At 37.7% G+C, this 23,036-nt stretch overlaps 1 protein-coding gene across 1 annotated transcript in view; it reads left to right on the top strand.

Moving 5' to 3' along the window:
• COL24A1 (collagen type XXIV alpha 1 chain) overlaps positions 1-23,036 on the top strand; it is a gene marked incomplete at its 5' end in the record, with an annotated part of 153,334 nt that overhangs the window by 45,709 nt on the left and 84,589 nt on the right. Inside the window, 12 exons of the mRNA XM_081325373.1 lie at positions 5,344-5,388; positions 6,526-6,579; positions 8,182-8,226; positions 9,435-9,488; positions 10,852-10,896; positions 15,012-15,065; positions 15,649-15,693; positions 17,554-17,607; positions 17,697-17,741; positions 18,185-18,238; positions 20,623-20,676; positions 22,893-22,946. Coding sequence (XP_081181499.1) covers positions 5,344-5,388; positions 6,526-6,579; positions 8,182-8,226; positions 9,435-9,488; positions 10,852-10,896; positions 15,012-15,065; positions 15,649-15,693; positions 17,554-17,607; positions 17,697-17,741; positions 18,185-18,238; positions 20,623-20,676; positions 22,893-22,946 — 603 coding nt within the window. The remainder of the gene's footprint in view (positions 1-5,343; positions 5,389-6,525; positions 6,580-8,181; positions 8,227-9,434; positions 9,489-10,851; positions 10,897-15,011; positions 15,066-15,648; positions 15,694-17,553; positions 17,608-17,696; positions 17,742-18,184; positions 18,239-20,622; positions 20,677-22,892; positions 22,947-23,036) is intronic.

Below are 23,036 nucleotides of genomic sequence, written 5' to 3'. Positions count from 1 at the left end.
AAAAAAAAATATTAAATTTTATTGCTATCTATCTGGCTAGTCTGATAACTAGTCATTTTAGCCGTCTTTATTGATTGTCAGATCTGCATGGAGCCTTATCTTCAAAGAGATAGGGTGGAATTTTGTATTCTTTCAAAGTACAAAATAAATGTTTTATCACAACAGCCCTTCGCTGTAGAAAAAAAATGAAGTAAATTTATTTTACTTTTAGTAAATTTATTCACTTTATTTTAAAATTGTTGATTAGTGGAACTTCTTTCATCAACTAAAAAAACCCCAAATCTTGAATTACTGCGCCAATATTCCTTGGATGGTACATTTGCCTGGAACTGAAAATTGTATGCTTGGTTGTACTTTATTTTTAAAAAATCTATACATTAGTAGGTCCAACATTATTAGTAATTCTAATAAATTAGCAGCCCATGCTGCAGGTTCCATCAAGATGATAACTTAGGTCGATCCCTTTTAAAAAGAGATAACTATGGCTCCAGACATTGTTGTCCTATATGTGTTTAAAATCCAATGAAGTTATTCAGATCCATAAACAATGTTTAATATTTGTCAAGCTGTAGATGATGAAAAAAAAAAGATTAATGTTAAATGAAGGTTCATCATCATCAAAAGGCACAACACAAAACTGGTACCCAACAACAAAATTCTGGTCCCAATTGCCCGCATAACCCGAGAACTATCTGTCCTTATATTCAGGACATCCAAACCAGCTGCCTGTAATTCAGAACTACCTACTTAAGCTTCACAATATTATTTTAGACCGAGTCACAAACTTTTACAAAATGTTTTAATAAAATACTATAATAACAAATTTTAAAAAAAATAGAGTTTGCTACACCTCCAGGACACTAAAACATATCTGCCTGAAGTTAAGATGAGGTTGCACTGTTTGGTTATTTGTTTCTTTATCAGATTTTATCACTGGATATGGGTTCAATTCATCCACTCAGTTCTGCCCTTCTGCAGTCAAATGAATGTGATACAGGCAGGCATTACAATATGTATGTGATCTTAAAGTTTATGGCATGACCAACAGAATGTAGTTTGTTTGATATTGGCTTTGCATGTTTTTAAAAATCCAGTCTTTTATAAAACAAGATTTATGGGTCCATATAAGAGATTTCAAACTTGTGATGTCATAACTCTCTGAAATATAAATGAATTGTTTAACAACAAGCCCCCTCCCTCGTGAATAAGGTTGAGCAAGAAATAAATCATTACATTTTCATTTATATGTCAAATGAAACAATAGAATAGAAATAGAAATTTGCAGCTTTATAAAGTAACCTTTCACTGAAAAAAATAAAGCAATCCAATTTAAAAACATATTTTAAATGAGATGAATAAGGGTTTTTTTGTATCATTCCTACTTTATTTTTGAGGAAGATAGTCTCATTTTTGTTCCACATTTATTTTTCATGGCTGCATGCTTTTTATAGCAGCAACTAATCCTTATTTTGATGTCAGCTTGTCCAGGCAGAGGAAAAACAAGTTCAGTCAATGATCCAGCTTTGTGCATCAAAGGATTAGATATGGTTTGTATGTGTAAAAAAAATTGCTGTTAGAACTCATTCCCATCCTGCCTGAACAAGCTGACAGCCATCTTGTCCAACAAAATCCATCAGGTTTCTGAACGCTGAGTTGGAACCCTGGCAGAACGTGCTTTGGACATGGTTAGGATAAAGCTGGCTGTCAGCTTATCCTGGCAGAGTGGGAGTAAGTTTTGGTAGTGAGCTTGTTTTCCACAAATAAGCCCCACAAAAATGTGCAATTCTCATCAAATCTGTTTTTTACTTCCCTGGATGGTCTGGCTTATCCATAATGACTACTCCAACTCTGTATCTTCTGTATATGAGGGTGTACCAGTAAACGGTTATAGCAGGGGTGTCAAACTCAGTTTCATTGAGGGCCGCATCAGCATTGCGGTTGTCCTCAAGGGGCCAGGTGAGTATGGCCAGGGTGGGCGTGGCCTACTGGGTGGGCGTGGCTAAAGTGCGTATGGCCTACTGGGTGGGCATGGTCAGCTCTACATGGTTCGCATCAAGGTTGCCTATGGGGGCCTGGGCAGGAGTGGGACAGATCTGAGGGTCTCTGGCAGAAGGAGGGTCTCTGGGCCAGGGCCAAGGCAGTGGGGGCCATTCCCTCACTGTTTCCAGGATGGCTTCGCGGGCCACATGAAACCACTTCATGGGCCGGATCCGGCCCCCGGGCCTTGTGTTTGACATGTCTGGGTTATAGTATATATTTTCTGTTGCTTTCAATCAATATGCATGTAAGAATAGAAACAGAAAAAAATGCATTAATATAATAAAGTGGATTTCAGAGAGGTAAATTCAGTTCAAATTTTAATTGGGATTCAGACAGCTGTTAAGGTTTCTATATGTGTACAGCTTTTGATCCCAGCCACTCACTCTGGAGAGTTGATTAAGAGAAAAATTGAATGTGATATAACTACTGCAAATGTCTTGCTGGGAATATGTGAAAGGCATACGTGTTTATATAATTGGGAATAACATTCAAATGATATTTTACTTGTACAAAATGTCAAGCATGTTTTTTTAAACTATAGCTAGTTAATTTGAAGAATTGCTAACCAAATTTTAAACAAATATGTAGAGGCTGTTAATTATGAAAAACAATGGGTTTAAGCATGTAATTTATTATTGTGTCTTCTAGAGTTTATTTTAAACAGAACAAGAATAATATATCAGAATGAATTCATGGTGGATTCACCAGTGCTGTAAACAAGACATGACACATCAGCATGCTTCATCTGAAAATTGTTACACATTGCGGACAAATGTGAAATTCTGTTTATTGGATTTATAGCCAATGTTTCATTCAGAAAAGAGTATAGTAAAGGTTTTAGATTGTAAAGTTTCTTTCAATGTATAAAATTTATACAATGAGGTTTAAACAATAGCCAGAAGCCTGCCTTACATTCAACTACTATTTAATTTATTCCAGGTGAGAATAAAAAAGCGTTATAGTTCCAAAGTTACAGATCATCCTAGTACCGGTAGTCCTTGACTTACAACTACAATTGGGAACAGAATTTCTATTGCTAAGCAATGGAAGGTTGTTAAGTCAGTTGTGTCAGAGTTTATGACCTTTTCCCCCCAGGTTGTTAAGCAAGTCACTGCAATTGTTAAGTGAATCGCACAATTGTTAAGTGAATCTGGCTTTCTCTATTGGCTTTGCTTATCGGAAGCCAGCTGAGAAAGTTACAAGTTACATGACCCCAGTACATAGCATCCATCATAAATGCATGCCGGTTGCCAAGCACCCACATTTTGATCACATGACTTGACAAGGCTGCCATGCTCGTAAATGTGAGAGACAGTTGTAAGCCATTTTTTAAAATGCCACTGTAACTCAGAACTAAGTGAATGTTTGTAAGTTAAGGACTGCCTGTAATTAAAAGAAAACTGGATTAAAAGCACATGTATTTTTTCAAAAAAGCCGTATGAAATGATATTTATACAAATTCAATGAGTTCTGTTCACTTTGTTAATTTTCCCCCCTCATTTGTATGCATGTCTGAAAACAATTAGTAGCTGTGGTCTACCGTCTGGATTCTCAGACAGAAGTTACTGCTGTAACCAGTGGTGGGATTCAAATATGTGAATAACCGGTCCTCTGTGTGGATGCTGCTTCCAGAAGTCTGTTCTGGACCTGGACAACAAAAAATTAGCTACAGGTTCTGTCAAATTGGTGCGAACTGGCTGAATTCCACCACTGACTGTAACCCAACATTTCTTTTAAAAGCCCCCAAAAATGGGGCAAGCCCTGACCACATAAAAATATTATACCTACTGCCTGATAAGCAAGGATTTCTATCAGCTGCAATGTCTCTTTACCTTTACAGATGAATTATCACTAGCATGTATTTCCATTGTTAGCTTTAAGACCCTTTAGAATAACTACCACAAAAAAGAGTTAGATCTTCTTTATGTACAAGAAGAGGAAGTGAAATGTGCTGATGGATGAATATGGACAGTGGAAGAATATTTAGGAACTCCAAGAATGGATATTTATGTTCAGACCTACTTTACATGTGAAGGATTTGCCCTCGCTCTTCAAATAACCCTTTGCTTCATTCCTCCCTTGCTTTATTGATACTGAATTTTAAGAAACAGGTAACTAGCTACCTCTGTATTATCAAGCTATCATCACATAATTCATTTTACCAAAAACTTCCAAAGAAATGGTAATAGAATATTTTCAGATGCTTTCAAAAATACTGTCCTCCAGATCAAACTGTACACATGCATGATTTCATAAATAATGGCTGTCTGTAGGGGCTTCGAAAATGGTTAAATGTGTGTTGTGATCTTGCAGTGCCAATAATGCCTAACCTTTTTATACTTCTGTTGCAATTATCTAAGGGGTGGAGCTCATATTGTGAAATTATGTTTCATACTTTTGATGAATTCTCAGCTTACTGTTTCTGGTCAATGCCTTTCTTAATTTAGACTTGAATTTGTATTATTATCAGCCCTAAATTGATCTACACCAGAATGAAGACTTCATTTATCTGTACTCACCTAATGTGGGTTAGATGGTTGTTTCTTCCTTCCCAAGCTAGAACTGAGAGGGCACCCAGCCAGCTTCCATTCCTGAGGGAACTATATTTCCTCACTCCTGGTCCAGCACCTTAACCATTACATTATACTATCTCTCACCAGTTAATATACTGTATATTATGGGATTTTCCCCATAACAGTATATATTATATTTCCCATGATATACAGCACATTTGATTAGAAAGTTTCCCAGAACTTCTTGATAAAACATGCAAAACAAAATTATTGTGAGTTATTCAACCAGTTTGCATCAGCTATCTTACTGATATGCTTCTATTGTCATAAGAACAAAATAAAAAAATAGTTCTAACAAATTTACTTTTCTAGTTAAATTCTTAGAGCTCTGTGGAGAAGCATATTTACTATAATCACATTAGCTTCTCAAGATGCTCTGAAAAAGATTAGGGATTGGAAAACTACTTCATTTATATCCAAATTTGAATAATTATAAATGTATAATTATAAGTTTATGTTACATAAAACAAATCTACATTGATACCAGCCAGGTGACATATTAGAAATTTTAAAAAGTAATTATAACTGAGATGAGGATTTCTCTCTGTATATATCAGTAATATTTTCCGGTCGTACTTCATGTCCTGAAATTTTGCCAAGTCTAAAAGCTAAACTTGGCAAAAAATTTCTTGGGAGAGACCAAAAAAAAATCTGTTTATATGGGGACATCTGGGAGTGTTTTAGACTACAGTGCCACATTTGTTTCTGGTTTTTTTTTATATACCTGCAGGGTTTAGTGGGATATTCAGGACAAAGAGGGATACAAGGGGAACAAGTAAGTAAAACAATCATGATTTGATATGCCATGTATTAATCCCAAATATTTAATAAGCTCTTCATGCTTGCTTGCTTGGCTGGTTGTCAAATGTCTTTTGTGTGAATATGGGCCAATATTTAATCCTGCACACCAATTTAAATTCACATATCAGAGAACCATTGCTAATCAGAATAAAAAGCAGTGAGCTGGAGAGATGGATTGCTAGTAAATTGCTTAGATATTTATTTATTTATGGCTTAATGATTCAGAAGAAGGCAATGTATCTTGCCACATTTTAAAAAAATGAAAGCATGCTCAACTGTTACAGGTTTTTGGTTGATTTCCACTATGTACAAAAACATACGTTAATTCATAAAATTTTAAAAACATACTAAAATGTCTAAATGTTCTTTTGGAATAACAGAATAGTAGAATTTATGTAAAACAATGTAGTAAGTTACAGGCTACCTCTTGCTGTTAAAAAGAAAACTAGACGAATTCCAGCTACGTCACTATTCACAAATCTGTCATTACTTCCAACACTCCAGAGACTTTTTGAGTCACTAAAAATAAGCATTAGCCTCAGCTTTTGAATTACCGTATTTCATTAGGATATTTGATGAGAGTTGGAGTTGATGGCATTCAATTGTAGATGACCAACACATTGATACTTTCATTCCAATCTAAGTAGCAATCATACAGCCATAGTTAGCATTAGTTTGTGCACCCTGCTTACTAATCTTACTCTTTTCTCTAAAGAAAATTTACAGTTTCCTTTATTTTTTTTCCTATACTCTACAACAGGCATGTCAAACTCGTGACGTCATGTGATGTCGTGCAACATATCGGAACTTTCCCCCCATTGCTGGCAATGGGGTGGGTGTGGTTTCTGTGCATCCGGCCCGCGGGCCAGCAGTTTGACATGCCTGCCCTACAAGTTTCCTAAAAAGCCAGGTTTATCTATTTTTCAAGACCCTACAAAGTGGCCATGCTCTTTCCCTCACTGCTTTTGAGTTACATTCTCCACTGCTTACTTGAGCCATGCTGCTGCATACAGAATATGTTTTATGTAAGCTTAAATGAAGAGTGGACTTGTAATGAATATTTCATACTTACATAGATGATTAAACTGTATTTTTTGTCTTCTCAACTTAGGGAATTCTAGGAATGACTGGCAACCCTGGGGCTCTTGGTTACCCTGGCAGGCAGGTGCAGTAACTATACTTCAAACCTAAATTAGCACTGGAGTAATTTTTGCTTTTTCAGTAATAACAGCGATTAACAGTTATTAATAACAGTTATTAATAACAGTTATTTGAGGGAACACCTGCTGCCGGCATCAAACACCCTTCGCCCAGTGCGCTCCCACAGGGAGGGTCTGCTCAGGGTTCCGCCGGTAAGAGATTGCCGGCGGGTGACACCCAGGGATAGGGCCTTCTCAGTGGGAGCGCCTGCCCTCTGGAACCAGCTGCCGGTGGAGCTGAGGACCGCCCCCGACCTCCGATCATTCCGCCGGGGCCTGAAGACCTGGCTCTTTGAGCTCCCGGGCCCAGGCTGAGGAGAAAATTTTTAACTGGGGTTTTTAAGAGTACAGGGTGAATTTAATATTTTTTAACTTGGTTTTTAACTTTTGTATGTTTGATTTTTAATTCCCTGTAAACCGCCCTGAGTCCTCAGGGAAAGGGCGGTATATAAATGTAAATGTAATGTAATGTAACTACAAAAAAGTGCAATGAATAGAAGATGAGAGACAAATGCATAGGAATTAACAGCTGCCTTGTAGGGTGATGTCTTTATAATGGTTCTACAAAAACACAGCGAGTATACTTAGAGCCCATCAGAGTTCTGTCCTCAAAGGTAAGAAAGAAGTCAGGAAATTAGCTCCCAGCTGCATAAAAAAGCTTTCATGTGATGCTTAAGGATGAACAGCTCCTGGTGTTGCATTAATCTTCTTACTCAGGGGTCTTCAAACTTGGCCCTTTTATGACTTGTGGACTTCAACTCCCAGAATTCCTCAGCCAGCGTGGCTGAGGAATTCTGGGAGTCCACAAGTCATAAAAGGGCCAAGTGTGAAGACCCCTGTTCTTACTGATCTTTATAGAGAGAAAAAGGAAAGTTTTTATAAAGAAAATGGAAATATAATTGTCTGGATGCCTTATAAAATACAATGCATGTGACTGGTGATTGCATTAAAAAGCCCTATAGTTTTCTCCTGGCTCTCTAAACTTCATGTTGATGAGGTTTCCCTTTTGTACTTCATATATGGAAAATAATTATCCAGCCTTGCTATCCAGATACCCAGATTAGTTTCAGCTTTGTTTTTGGCTTCTGTAGCAATAGTTAAATAATAAACAGTTATCATGGACATTCAGAATTAAAACTTTACCATACTGTTTCATAGTTGAAACAGCAATATGCTAGCCATTCTTAAGGGGCAAGAATTTAAAAAGATTTTGGATGGGCATATTGGTATTATATTGATTTGGAAATATAGGAATTGCATCCAAATTTTCGTTTATTAAAAATTCTTGTGAAATCCTATCAAACCCAATATTTTATTGAAGAACTAAGAGTGCAATTCTCATGAATATTTGACTATAGCAAAAAAGGAAATAGTGCCCATACCAAAGGAATTATGTATCTTTTACAAGCCCTCTGAGAGCCACATTATATGCACCGAATGTTGACTTTCACAGACATGATTTCAAAAAGCATGTTACCAACATTGCAAAATTAATAATTTTAACACTTTTTAAATATATTGTTTTCTTGTTTGAAAAATAATGTAAAAGACATGTTTTCTTGTGCTAGGGTTTAGCAGGACCCGAAGGTAACCCAGGCCCTAAAGGTGTAAGAGTAAGTAAGCATTATATGCATGGCTTTGTTAACTCAACCATAATGTAGGGCTAGAGATATTTCATGCAGAGTTATTTTTTTCCTCTACTCACTGATTAATTCTGATTCATAAAATAGTTTCATTAACATATGGAATTTATTTTCATCCCCATCATCTCCATTCTGTTCATGTTAATCCTTCAGTTTGTGTGTGGGGGTGCATATGTGAATAGAAACCTTTTTGTGCCTGAGACACTAGTTTTATATTAAATCCTGATATACTAGTTTTATATCAGAAGACTACATAAATAAAGGCATGCCTACATGACACTATTCAGGCTCTGCCTGCGAAGTCAAGTAAAATCAGAACCACAGGTAGTCCTCGACTTATAGACTACTTTTGACCCAGTTCTGAAGTTATGACTACTCTTCCCATAGTCATAGGACTGCATTTTGTGTGCTTGGCAACCAGTCCACATTTACAGCCGTTTGTAGCATCCTGCAGTCACATGACCATGTTTTACAATGCTTTTGTCAAAACCCGACATTTACTTCGGTTTTTTGGCAAAATGAGCCCAGTGTGAACAATTGGTTTGCTTAATGGCTGTGGTGTTTACTTAACAACTGCTGCAAAAAGGTCATAAAATTGGTTTGGTCACGTGGTGAACTCCTTTATGGCCATGATCACAACTTACTACTGTGACAGGTTAACTCTATTATGGTCATAAGTTAGGGACAGGCTTGTGGGTTTTTGACATACGCCTGTTATCTCAGCTTTCCCAATTTAAAATTCAAGCTACTCGGCAGGCACTTATTAAAGAAAATTGCTTTTTGCTCCTGCATATTATCCTAAATATAGAGTTAACTCTCACCCTGAATGGGGAATCTGCTAATCAAGCTAAAAGTATCTGGGCCATTTATGTATTTATTTTACATGTCTGCCTATCTTGCAAGACTGAATTTGAGCAATGTGTAAACAACGGCTACAACAATAAAGCATGATGCCCAGGATAAACAATACATCTCAGTTTTTAAAAACGCATCTCAGCAACGCAGCTTGTCTGAGATTCTGGATTAGTTAGACCTATTCCGAACATTTTGGAAACAACCTAGACTGTAGAAGTCAGAAAGTTTATGTTTTAGATGTGTTGGCAAGTGTAAACTTTGTATTTAATGTGTTGCGGAAGAAATTTCTCATTTTCTTGTTTTTCTTATTTATAATTCCAAAGGGTTTCATTGGACCTCCGGGAGTGGCTGGGAATCCTGGACCTGAGGGAGAAAGAGTAGGTTTTATAGAATATAGGATACATCTTTATTCATATTTTATGGAAATTTATGCTCCAACCCTGTTGAATGATTGTATTACACACGGAAACAGTATGAAAACCTATTGAAATGAGAAGATAGACTGTTATTTGAACTGGCTGTAATAGTTATATTATCTTGCCACTGAGTTGCCACCCATGCTTGCTGGTCTGTTTCCAGAGTTCAATTCTTTTAAAACTTTCAACAATTTAAGGCCAGCTTATATGAAGAAGGTTCTCTTCCCCTGGAAGACCCCTCGGTGATCATCTTCATTGAAGTCTAAATCTAATTAAATAAAGTAGTCATAGCGTCATGATCCATATACAGTATATACGTGAGTATAAGCCGACTCGAGTATAAGCCGAGACCCCTAATTTTACCCCCCAAAACTGGAAAAAGTTATTGACTCGAGTATAAGCCGAGTATAAGTATAAGCTTGGCCCCTTCTTAGCAACATATCTATATTCTGTGCCACGACGAGCCGCTCGTTGACTCTGGCAGCATCCCGGAGCACACACACACACACACACGCACGAGGGGGAGAAACAACACTGGACTGCCGCCACCTCTGCCAGCCCTGTGTGTCAGACCCGCAGGAATGGCTAGTAAAGGTGGCGGCAGTCCGGCATTTGCGTTTCTCTGTGTGTCAAGCCCCGTGGGCTCGACACACAGGAAGGGGGGGAATGCCGGAATGCCGCTTCCCTACCAGCCATTCCCGTGGGTCTGACACACACACGCACGCACGAGGGGGAGAAACAACGCTGGACTGCCGCCACCTCTACCAGCTCTGCAAGGCTCTGCCGCTCCCTTCTCTCAGCAGCCTGGCCCGAACGAAGGGACAGTTCTTTTTTTTTTGTTCACTGGAGTATAAGCCGAAGTGGATTTTTTCAGCCCAAAAAGTGGGCTGAAAAATTCGGCTTATACTCAAGTATATACGGTAATTGTTTAATCTATTACAACTGGGATGCCTCGTGATCTTATTTCTAAGTATCTTTGGTATCCTCAGTTACTATGCCCAGTATGACTAACTATTCACGAAACAGAAATGTGGGTAATCATAAGAATTAAGCATAAGCTTTAAAAATACCACCTTGAATACAATTAAGGGTCCAAAATGGGCAAAATGAAAAGAAAACGATCGATACTTATGAAAACAAATGTGAGTAAATTGAGTCATCTTTGCTCAGCCTAAACTATTACTCTTGAAAGAAATTCAGTGTAGCTGTAATTTGCTAGTGGTAGTGATGAATATAAAATGAAAGAACAATGATAGCAAACTACTGTATATCTAAATAAACCTGCAACTTCTATTAAAATTTTAAATTTTATTATTTTTTTCAGGGTATTCCAGGCTCACCTGGAAAAAGAGGTATAAAAGGGAGAATAGTAAGTGGCTAACGTTTATTTCATTTTATGGTATCATGTATTGATTGACAGCTCAGTTTATTCAGGTCAGACTTATTTCTAAATATAATGAACTTCACTGGTGCTTCCTGCAGATAAATAATTATAGGATTACAGCATAAGATTGCCAAAATTCTGGATGACCAGTAGATGCAACAAAGCAACACAGAAAACTGTAACTCTGTGCTGCCAACTAATGACTTGTTCAGATTTTTGCAGCCCTGATCTGGTCTCCCTATTGCACCTTAAATGTTCTTTGTATATTCTGCACCTTAGGAGTTAAATACTATTTTTTTTACCCTTACATGAATTATAAGTCAATTTGTAAGAAAATAAAGCATAACTGGGGGAGATGGGCAGAAAGAAATGTTCCATAGTGTATTCAGTGTGTTAATACTAACTCGGTGCATTTAAATTATAAAGTTATAAAATCTTCTTCAGAAACAACATTGATGAGTAGTATGTGTCTTTTTCTTTGGGAGGCAGTTTCAGAGAGGCGCTACTTAGTCGAAGAATTAGATACAGAATTAGTTGACGAACAGGTGCCCTTTAAAGAGGATCCAAAACTGTTATTTCCTTCGATGTCACCTCTCCCTTCACCTCAGTTGACATTGACCTGGGTAAAAAAAACCACTCACCACTTACTCACTAAATACCATACCCACAAAGATGATGCCACTACAGAACACTCCATGTCCACAGAAACCATTATGAAACTCCTGGATCTATGCCTCAACACATACTTCAAGTTCAATGGGAAAATCTACGAGCAAGTACAAGGCATCCTGACGGGATCACCCATATCAGGCCTGCTAGTAAAAGCAGTCATGCAATGACTCGAATTCCTAGCTCTATCCACTATCCAACCAAAATTCTGGACACACTACATCGATGACACCTTTGTCATCATCAAATGCTCCCAAATTGAAGAATAACACCCCCTACTCAATAACAGATTCCCTGGGATCAAATTCACAGGCGAAGAGGAAACAAGACAACAGACTCCCATTCCTCAACATCAACATAAGGAGACTAGACAAAAGAGAACTGGAAACATGCGTCTACCGCAAGTCTACACACACGGACCAGATCGTCAGCTTGACAAGCAGCCACCCCGTCGCACACAAAAGAAGAAGCTGTGTCCAGACCCTCTTCAGAAGGGCCAGGACACACTGCAGCGTCACGACACTATAAGAAGAGCAGAAGAGAAACGGCTGCTCAATGTCTCTTTCTCCCTGACAGCTATCCAAAATACTTCATATTCTGACACATCACAACCACCACACAAAAACTAACCATACCATACCTAAGAAGGGTGTTGGAAATGACGGCCAGGATTCTCCAACCCCTAGGCATAGCAATAGCCCACAAACCCACAGTCACACTCCACCAGGAATTATCCAGAACCAAAGACAAGATACCGAAGGATGAAAGAAACAATGTCATCTACAAAATCAACTGTAACCCTTGCAACCAGTTTACATGGGACAAACATCACGTCCGTTAAAACCCAGGATCCATGAACACTGGCTGGCAGTCAAAACACCTCGATCCCAAATCCTTAATCTTGACCCACACTGACACCAAACAGTACCAGTTCAATTGGAGCAACACAGAAATCATCGGCGAGGCTACCATCCACCATGCTTGTGAGTTCATTGAAGCCAGGCACGCCACAATCAATTCCATCAACAGAGACATTGACCTACAACTAGCCTACGAACCCCTCAGAATTCAAATCAACTGCACATCCAATGCTGACAGCACTGACCCTCAACCGACCCACGCAAGCTACCCCCAGCAGTTCACCTCTCAATGACCCTGACTTGATGTAACCTCCCCATCCCAAGACCTATCACAAGACTCACGGATGACTCACACCTCACCCATCACAAGATGCATCACAGACCCTCACTTGACACACCCACACCTGAAGCCCTTATAAACAAGGACACTGATGCCGACATCCCCTAAACTCTGCTGAAGATGTTACCTAACTTGGTAACGGAATGTTCAGAAACGAACCCACAAGCTCGAAGAACGAACCTTCACCCTCACTCTTGTTTCAATTACAAATTTCCTGGTGATTGCAGAAAATATATGTTTGATTGTCTATATCCCCTATCCTGTAGGAATCTTTCTCTGGAAACTTTCTAGTATTTGTACTGCTTAGATTTTTGCAAGAATTTTTGCAGATATTAGCTTTAAAATTGCTTTTAAGAGAGAGAGAGAGAGAGAGAGAGAGAGAGAGAGAGAGAGAGAGAGAGAGAGAGATAGCTTCTGAGAAGCAATTTAGAGTATTTGTTTTACCAGCGCCATAATAAGAAATTATAATCCAAATAACAAATTAATGTTATGCTGAGGTATTTTATTCTTCCAAACTTGTATTTTTTTCTATAGTACGTACATTACATTCCAACTGGCAATTTTAGTATATGTTAAAGTTACAACCACCTGGATTATGTCTGATACATAGATTTTGCAAAGTTCATATTAGGCCAATGGGATAAAGGCTTTTTTATAACCAGAAATCATTATGATAGAAAATGCTTAATATATTTAATTACCTTTTGCTGTGACTACAAAAACAATGCATTGTTACTTCTAGTAAAATGTGAATAGGCTTCTTGAGGTAGTAGCGTTCAGGTTGGTGGCGTCTAAATTCCTCAGATAATTGCAAAATATACTAAAAGTAATTTATGTGTGTAATATATGTTTGTAAGTGTGCGTTTGTAAAGTGACACGGTAAACATTTGGACATGTGGAATTAATTGTGGCTGCTTGGGGAACTGAGCATTGGGGTTTTTTAGACTTTTTAAATGAGTTAAATTTGATAATCAGAGTATTGCCTTGATGTATTAGTGTCAGCCAGCCAGAGACCACTGACCTAGAAGTACAACTGGTCAGCATTGCTCGGTATTTTTGGTGCTATTTTAATCCTTGCTCTCGTGGACACAGATTTCCTATTTGGTGAATACAACTTGACAGTGCCTTCAGAATCAATCTTTATCACCATTATCTTCTACTCAAAAGCTGGCCCTGTGTTTTCAATTGATTTAGGATGCTGAGACATGCTAAATAAAAGATGAGCAACTTGAGAGTACAGAATCCCCTGCACTTCTTTTTCTACGTCCCCCAAAGCTCTAAAATAGACATAATAGCATTGAAATAAAAAGCAGATGTCTCCCAACAGATTCCAGATCTGGCTATTTAGATAGAGTTTCCACCTATTTTGAATCATCGTCATTCCCATGACCACCACAGTGACCACAGCACTCAGCTCTGCCAGAAATACTGGAACCATGTCTCAGCTACCAAAAAGATAGTCCTGCCTAGCCTGAATATATTATTTGACTAAAGGGTGGCTGTTGTCTGAATGCTCCATTAAGCTAAAGGTAAACGTTTCCCCTGCCCAGCCTTATATGTCTCAAGGGAACGGTGCTTAGCTGTGTCTTAGTCAAGGTAGTCAGTGTTACCCAAAGACACTTCTGTGGTCAGCGTGACTATATGCCAAGGTGCACAGAACGCTGTTACTTTCCCACCAAAGTGGTACCTATTTATCTACTCACATTTGCATGCTTTCGAACTGCTAGGTGGGCAGGAGCTGGGGCAAGGAACGGGAACTCACCCTGTTGTATGGCACTCAGGTCTCCTCCTGGGCTGTCAGCTTTCCAGCTGACCAGCTCAAGTGTCTTTAATCACTGGGCCATCACACCCCTTAGTGCTTAGTCCATTAAGTTACTGTGATGAATCAAAAACTTTAAAAATTTCATCCTGAAGCTGCTTTGAAATACATACACGTATGGCTGATTATATGGATAACCCTAGTGATTTTTTTAAATACTTAACACAACTGAACTTCAAACTGGTTACAGTAAAAAGCATTTTATGTTGGATGATATGAAAGTTCTGTTGGTGAGCTGCATGACCATTCACGCATGTCAGATTTTATGGGAAGCTGCTGGAACAAAAACAGCCAGTACATTCTCCTGGAAAAAATATTTGCATTTTCAAAGATGTCAGAGAATAAGAATATAATTATTACCAGATTATTTTCATTATCATTACAATGCTTCCCCCCCCCCCATTTTAACCAGGGATTGCCAGGTGATTTTGGAAACAGAGGCCCTCCTGGTCCTGATGGAAGTCCTGTAAGTATTATTTATTTTATTTTATTTTATTTTATTTACTCAAGTGACAAACTTGCTTAGTACTCCTTCCTCTTCCATTTTCCCCACAACAACTATAAGAGAGAGGAAGAGAGAAAGTGTCATATGTTTAATAAAAATAACTTCAGTGTATAAAATGTAACCCATTTTGTGACCTTTTCCTACCTTCAGAATGTCAAAAATTAGTGGAGCCATAAATGTTGCTTTTTTCTGTTTGTTTTGGATTTTTTTTTAAAAAAAATTGCTGAGGGCTTGCAGAGGTCTCAGGTACCCATTCAGATCCAGTCCCTAGACTGTGATCTGCCATGCAAAGGAGATTTTCCCTTTTAACTTAAGGAAATTACATTTCTGACAAGACACAATACAAAAGAAAATACTGCACTTATAGATAACGGGACAACTCTTTTGAAAATAAGATGCTGAATTTAGAAATGTCTGGGTTTTTTTAATCTAGCACAGCTTCTATAATTTTCTTGTGTAGATTAACTATGCAGTGAATTGTTCCTATGTTTATTTGAATCATATATGAAGAAATATGTTTATTTTCAATTTAACTTTTTCAAAGGGAAATATTGGTGGTGTTGGCCCTCCTGGATTTCCTGGACTTAGAGTGAGTATAAATTGTTTGTCTGAGAATAGAATAGAATAGAATAGAATAGAATAGAATAGAATAGAATAGAATAGAATAGAATAGAATAGAATAGAATAGAATAGAATAGAATAGAATAGAATAGAATAGAATAGAATAGAATAATAACTTTATTGTTACTTTGTACACTAATCAGCATATATTAAAATGAAATTTCATTGCATATAGCTCTCAGAGGGTCACCCCCTCTGATATACACTAGATAAATATGACAAAAATAAATAAATACAGAATTGTGCATATGTATTATATGAGAGAAACAACACGGTCTAGTTTGGATTATGTATACTGTGCATGGTGACAAAAATGAATCTTGTGAGTTTACCAGACGGATGGCATAGAGAATAAAGCTATTAAAGAATCGGGTAGTCCTGCTAGAAACTCTTTCTAAGCTTAGGTTAAGTATTTGTATAATTTGGTATAGATATGTGTCATATTCAAACAATAGTACGTAATTTACACAACTCTCTGTAAAGATACTTTATATAATTTCATGCAGTTGTTTGGCTATTTAGACTTTAAAACCTTTTTCTTTGAATTCCTGTACTAAGCAGTAAATGACTAATTTGAATCTTGGCCATTCTAGTTTACTATAATGCATACATACTATAAAGCTGGCTTTGTGGCCTGCTGTTCCACTGATAAAGGGCTTCCGTCTCACTACAGTTGTATAAGTTTCAGCAAGGCTTGTATAAATAAGAATAATATAGCACATGTGGCAATATGGACAAATTTATCAAACAATTAAAAAAATAATTATGGTCAGTATTCCATTGGTGTTTTATTTAGACTAGTAGCAAAAGGCCTTTTTCTGAGCTGCTGTCTTCACAAAGCCTTGCTGGATCTGATTCTTTTGAGGAAATAAGGAAGAAGCATTTCCGCAAAATATTTTACGAAGTTTCCCAGGAGTTCTGAATACAAAAGATGACAAACATAATTAGCAATTGTTCATGGCTTAATATCAAGCTGGAAGAAGTGTCAACTGTCATTCAACATATCTATAAATTACTTGGATGAGAGTTAGAAAATAAGATTACTGAAATTGTATTTGGCACAAACATATAGGGTGAGTATTCCAAAGGTACTTTTTCAAGAGCAACAGGCTTTGAAAATGTTTCACTTCTCATCCAAGAAGCTTCTTCAGCTCTGGATGGTGGGGAACGAAAGGATTTATATTCCTTGCAGACAGTTGGGCCTTTGCATTCTTTTAGAAAGTTGTTGAGGCCACTTGGAGGTTTATCTGTGTCATCAGGGTCACCTGAGTGGTGCAAATGGGTGTGGAGCCTTCTTGGAACTGCTGAAAGGATTGTGCTGTGGAGCTGTCCTTTCTGCAGGATATTTTCTGCCCTCTGTCCCTTCACTGTTCAACACAAGGTGTTGGGGATGAGTCTTGTGTTGTCTGCATTTCAGACTGAAGTGCAAATGGTTCCGGCAGTCTGCAGTTTTTCTGGTAATGCGTTCATACTCCCTCATCATTTCAAAGGGTGTTTATCCCAAAGTGCATAGCTAAATGTCTATGGAGATTCTGAGTCATCTGGGTCATGATTGTCCCAGAGGTGCTTTTTCAAGGGGCACCACCGATGTTCTCTTGTCAGGTAATTAGAGATACGCAAGCAAACAGCCACGCTCAGAGACCACCAAGGACTCCACAGTTCAACACTGAAAGACAGATATTCTTTTCTAAATTAACTTTAGGACAATTCAGTATGGATCGGGGGGCGGGGGGGAAAGCAAGCAAACCTCTCAAATTATTTTGAGACCATCCCCTCAAAAGAACGCAGCCTGTTCGTTACAACTTCTGGTTTATTCGTTATATTTTAGGGTATGGTGGGAAAAGCTGGACCATCTGGACTTCCTGGGATTCCTGGACCTTTGGTAAAGTATTGTAGAGCTATTACAAAATCCGGTTGCTACTGTAAACAGTGAAAAGAGCCTTAAATGTTGTTGTTCTTTGTTTTCCAAAGGGTCTTCCAGGGAGTATGGGGCAACCTGGATTGAAAGGTGATAAGGTGATCTAAATAGTTTCATTATAAATATTTTTAAAACTTTGAATCTTATCTACAAGAACTTTTTCTGATTTTTTAAAAATAAGATTATCTGAATTTTATTTGCCAGAAGCTGCTCGTGTGATTCCTACTGATCACGTCTAATATTTTAATGATTAAAATTACCTGTTTCATTAGTTGCTCTAGTTATTAGAGGCACCGAGGTTTTATATAGATACAGAGACACATACAGACATGCATGCAGAGAGAGAGAGAGAGAGAGAGAGAGAGAGAGAGAGAGAGAGAGAGCAGGACAACGTATTAGTCTCTCAAATAATAACAAGCATGTTATTTCTGTGTTCATTAAACTTTATAAAATGTGCTATTTATAACTCATATATTTGAATGTACTGTAATATAATAATAATAATACATTGATAAACTTATATCATATAATGGCTTTGTAGGGTGAACAAGGCATTACAGGAGAGCAAGGAGAGGTGGGGTATCCAGGAGACAAGGTAAATTCAAAAGAGCTTCATTTTATAAAGTTTATATAGACTGTACAGTATAGGTTGTCCTTGACTCACGACCCCAATTGAGCCCAAAATTTCTGTTGCTAAGTGAGACATTTGTTAAGTGAGTTTTGCCCCATTTTACGACCTTTCTTGCCGTAGTAGTTAAGTGAATCATGGCAGCTGCTAAGTTAGAAACACGGTTGTTAAGTGAATCTGGCTTCCCTATTGACTTTGCTAGTCAGGAGGTCGCAAAAGGGGATCACATGACCCTGGGACACTGCAACCGTCATAAACACGAACCATTTGCCAAGCATCCAAATTTTGTTCATGTGACCGTGGGGATGCTGCTATGGTCTAACGTGTGAATAACGCTCATAAATCTCTTTTTTTTTCCAGTGCCGTTGTAACTGAACGGTTACTAAACGATCTGTTGTAAGTTGAGGACTACCTGTATGTACTCTGCAATGTCCATTCTTGCAGTCGCACCAAGTTTACTGATTCACGAGTGCTATAATAACCCACACTGTGTCTGTAACCTTCAATTGGGTGAAATTAGAAGATATAGGGCACCAGTTATTGAAACAAAGTCAAATGGGTTAACTTACAGAATGCTGGGACTCATGACTCCTGTGGGAACGAAATGAAATTTGGGAAGGCTTTAGCCACTTCAGCGTCACCGGTGTCTTCTAACTTTGTTTCCCAGAAACCTGTAAGTTTGGCGCAAGGGAAGAAAGGAGGGCCATAACTCCATTCTCTTTCCCACACTGGCCCTGGCATCCAGTCAGCCGATGGCAAGGTCTGAATGAGTAACGATTGGGTACTTTCACTGGGTAGCAAAGGAAGGACTAGAGAATGACTCATATCCATATTGAAGCACCTTGACGCTTACAGGCACCTTTCTGATACATCTAATCAATCAGAATAGAAGTGGAAGGGACCTTAGAGGTCTTCTAGTACACCCCCTGGTCAAGCAGGAGACACTATAACCATTTCAGACAGGTGGCTGTCTGGACATCCAGTAATGAAGCACCTACAACTTCTGAAGGCAAGCTGTTCCACTGGTTAATTGTTCCCGCTGTCGGGAAGTTTCTCCTTAGTTCCAGGTTGCTTTTCTCCTCAATTAGTTCCCCTCCATTGTATTTTTGTCTTGCCTGCAGGTGCTTATCATCACTAAAATTCTTGACCCGCAAAGATTTTAAAAGGGGATCAGCATCAAGAAAAAGTATATGAAATCTCTTGGATCTTCCACTTTTTAACGTTCTGGTTACTGTCACCTAGCCAGGCTATTAAGGATTACATTACCCAGGAGTCTCAGTCTTTTTGGCCTGATGGGCACATTTGGAATTTTTGTTGGCACACACTTGCAAAAATGCTGCTGAATGAAGGAAATGCCCATTCCACAAGTAGCTGGGGACATAGCCAGTTGCAAATATCAGTTTATTAGAACTAAATCTCTTATTGCATAATCCCTCCTGTTATAAGCTTACCTTGCTCCTTTTCTGATGAAATGGGCATATATAGAAACAGTACACTATGGTGGAATCTAAAATGTGTACCTCCTGGGTTCTCCTGCAGGATGCATGAGAGGAAGAGAAAAACAGAGTTACATTAATATGATAGGACATTTCTTCTAAGAGTGACATAATGGGGGAGAGAGAAATCATGCACTATAATCCAGCTTGTAGTGTACCATACTGTTTATTATTTTTTTATTTTTTTACTTTAATTCCATTTATATCCCGCCCTTCTCCGAAGACTCAGGGCGGCTTACAAGCTTAGCAGTAGCCTTCATTCTATGTATATGCCTGCTTATTAGGGCTTTCGGCCCCCCCAAGCGGCATTATTACAAAGTCAGCTTAATTGCCCCCAACAATCTAGGTCCTCGTTTTACCTACCTCAGAAGGATGGAAGGCTGAGTCAACCTTGAGCCTGGTGGGATGCCAACCTGCACTAATTGCAGGCAGCTGGTGTTACTTAAGGAGGCATTAGCCCACTGCTCCACCAAGGCTCTTACTCCAACCTACATTACATGTTTCTTTAACAGGATAGAGTTAGGTAAGAGCAAAAGGGGAGCTAAAGTATTTTTCTTTGCTTTAAAATGTTTGCATTAAAATAGCTTGGTCCCTATCAAGGGATCTCTAAAAAAGAAAATACCAACATCTTATTTTATATAGATTTCACATATATTTGCAGTAGAAAGTATCTGTGAAAAAAAACCCCAAAGCAAACATTATTTTTTTCTGAATTGTAGCTTTCAAATGAAAGGACAGAATAAAAATATTCTTTAGAAAGAATAATAACATCGCCTTCCTTCTGTTTTCAGTGGCAGAGTGCAGCCATTCATTTTATTTTAATTTTAGCAACTCCTGACTCTTCTTTTCTCAAAGGGTGCTGTTGGTTTGCCAGGGCTTCCAGGAAATAGAGGAAAACCAGGACCCTCGGTATGTCTTAATGGCTTTGGATTTAAATATTTAGTTGGAACCACTTTATTTGCACATTGGTTATCAAGAATGTATAAAATATTGCAAACTGAATCTTATGAGGCATATATCCTAAAAGAAATGTAAATAACTACACACAGTGCTAACAGCATTAAAATCTATAAGTTGTTGAACTGAGTGTATATAAGGGTTTTTAAATGTCTTTCCTAATCAGGACTTGTGAAATTCTGGTTGTTATACCTGCCATGTTGAATTACATTATATATGTATAAGCAACTATACACATCTCTTAGAAGGAATGTTGAAAATTTGAAAAATATTTAAAAGATCATTTATTACAACCACAATAACCTAGGATATCATTTTAGCTCTGCAACAAAAACCTTTCTTCCGTTTTATGCATTAATCAATTTTATTACTGCATAAGGTTTCATAAATGGAAAACTATGGCAAAACAGGTAGTCCTCAATTAGGACTGGAAATCTGGTCGCTTTCAGGCTTAAAAAAAACAAGAAAGACGTGCAGAGTTACTTCTAAGCAGTTTTCTTAATTGTTCCTATAGACACAATCTTCCCAAATTAATAGCAAACTACTTGCATTATCATATACTCTGAAAACTTCTAGGTAGTAACTGATTTACCCGCTTCTTCCCATCCAAATTATCAAAACTTTGCTGTCTCTTATTCTCTGGCATTCACTTCCTGGGAATCTGGACTGCATTCTACCATAATCACTGAGCGATGGGATTGTTAAGCTAGTTATAGTGACTGGACCTGATTTTATTGATTATTATTACCATCATCATTAAGCAAATCACAGCAGTTGCTAAGTAAGTCACTGTGGTTGTAAAGTGAATCACACATTTATTAGGCAAATCTGACTCCCCCAATTGACTTTGCTTGTCAGAAGCCAGCTGGGAAGTTCATAAATCATGATCACATGACTGTAAGATGCTGCAATTGTTGTAAATGAAAACCGGTTGCCAAAAACTTGAATTCCGATCACATGATCACACAGGTAGTGCAATAGTTGTAACTTTGAGGACAGGTCATAAATTACTTTTTCTGAAGCCATCGTAACTTTGAACCATCATTAAAGGAACAGTCATAAGTCAAGGAGTTTCTGTATTTTACTTCTGATCTACTTTTTCTTTTTTATGTGTCCCACCAAACAAACCAGTAAATATTATAAGCACTAAACTGTCTATGTAGTACTGGAATAAGATATGTTTCTATTTTATAAGAGTAATCACATGTAATATTTAAAAATAGATTAATACTTTTTTCATAGCAGAGCCACTTAACAAAATAGGCAACAAGCAACCTTAATATTTCATGATTTGTCTTTTGGTGAAGGTATCAAATTTATTTTTATAAATCAATTTTAATCAAATTGATTAATCATGTGCCTTCAGGTTGGTGTCAACTTTTATTGCCCACATAGTCAGACCTTCTCTGGAATATTTTAATCAAGCAGTATGAACTAATTTATTTGTTTTGAATTCATCTGTATGATCATAAATTTAATCATGACATACGTGATAAAAGCATTTACTTTTTATAATATAATATAATTTATTATTATTACTATTCATTAAACATGAACCTCAGTCAACTGAACATTCAAATTGACTGGTGCTGATGATTGACACGGGTTGCTGCCAGCAACCTAGGTATCAACCAGGTATCTCCTTAAAATGTAAGATGTTCCGAGTAGCGCAGTTTTTTAGCATTGCTAGAGTTATTGCAGGAAGCTGCAGTTTCTTGATGTGTTTTGCAAATTTTTGGACATAGTTCCATTGCCCCGATGACAGTGGGTATCACTGTTACATGTTTCATCCATAATTGCGCAGTTTTGATGGCCAGGTCGCAATATTTCGCAATTTTTTTTCTAGTTCTTTTTCTTTGACTCTGGCATCTCCTGGTACAGCGATATCAATCAGCTGTATGCTTCAGTTCTCTATATTATTATTATTATTATTATTATTATTATTATTATTATTATTATTATTATTATTATTATTATCACCAATACTAATACTCTGTAATTTTTTTCTACTAATCCAGCAGTAATTTCCAAAAGGCAAAGAATTTTCTTATTAAAATCAACGAGATTCAAATGCTGGACATTAAAACGGCACATTACTATAACATACAATTTCATTTTCTGTACCTCTTAAGAAAAACTTGGATTCATAATACAGGTTCTAATTTTAGGGCAAAATGGGAGATCCAGGATCCCAGGGGCCATCAGGCCCACCCGGACCAGAGGTAACTGACAAGCTGCAATCTTTCAAACTTACATACAGGCAGTCCTTACTTAGTGACCAAGTTGGAACTTCTAAGTCTTTCTCTAAGTGC

This window comes from Vipera berus (genome assembly GCF_964194415.1).
Source record: "Vipera berus genome assembly, chromosome: 3".
NCBI classification, from domain to species: domain Eukaryota; kingdom Metazoa; phylum Chordata; class Lepidosauria; order Squamata; family Viperidae; genus Vipera; species Vipera berus.
Note: the sequence above shows the minus strand (reverse complement) of the source record. Positions and strands in the feature narration are given on the sequence as shown.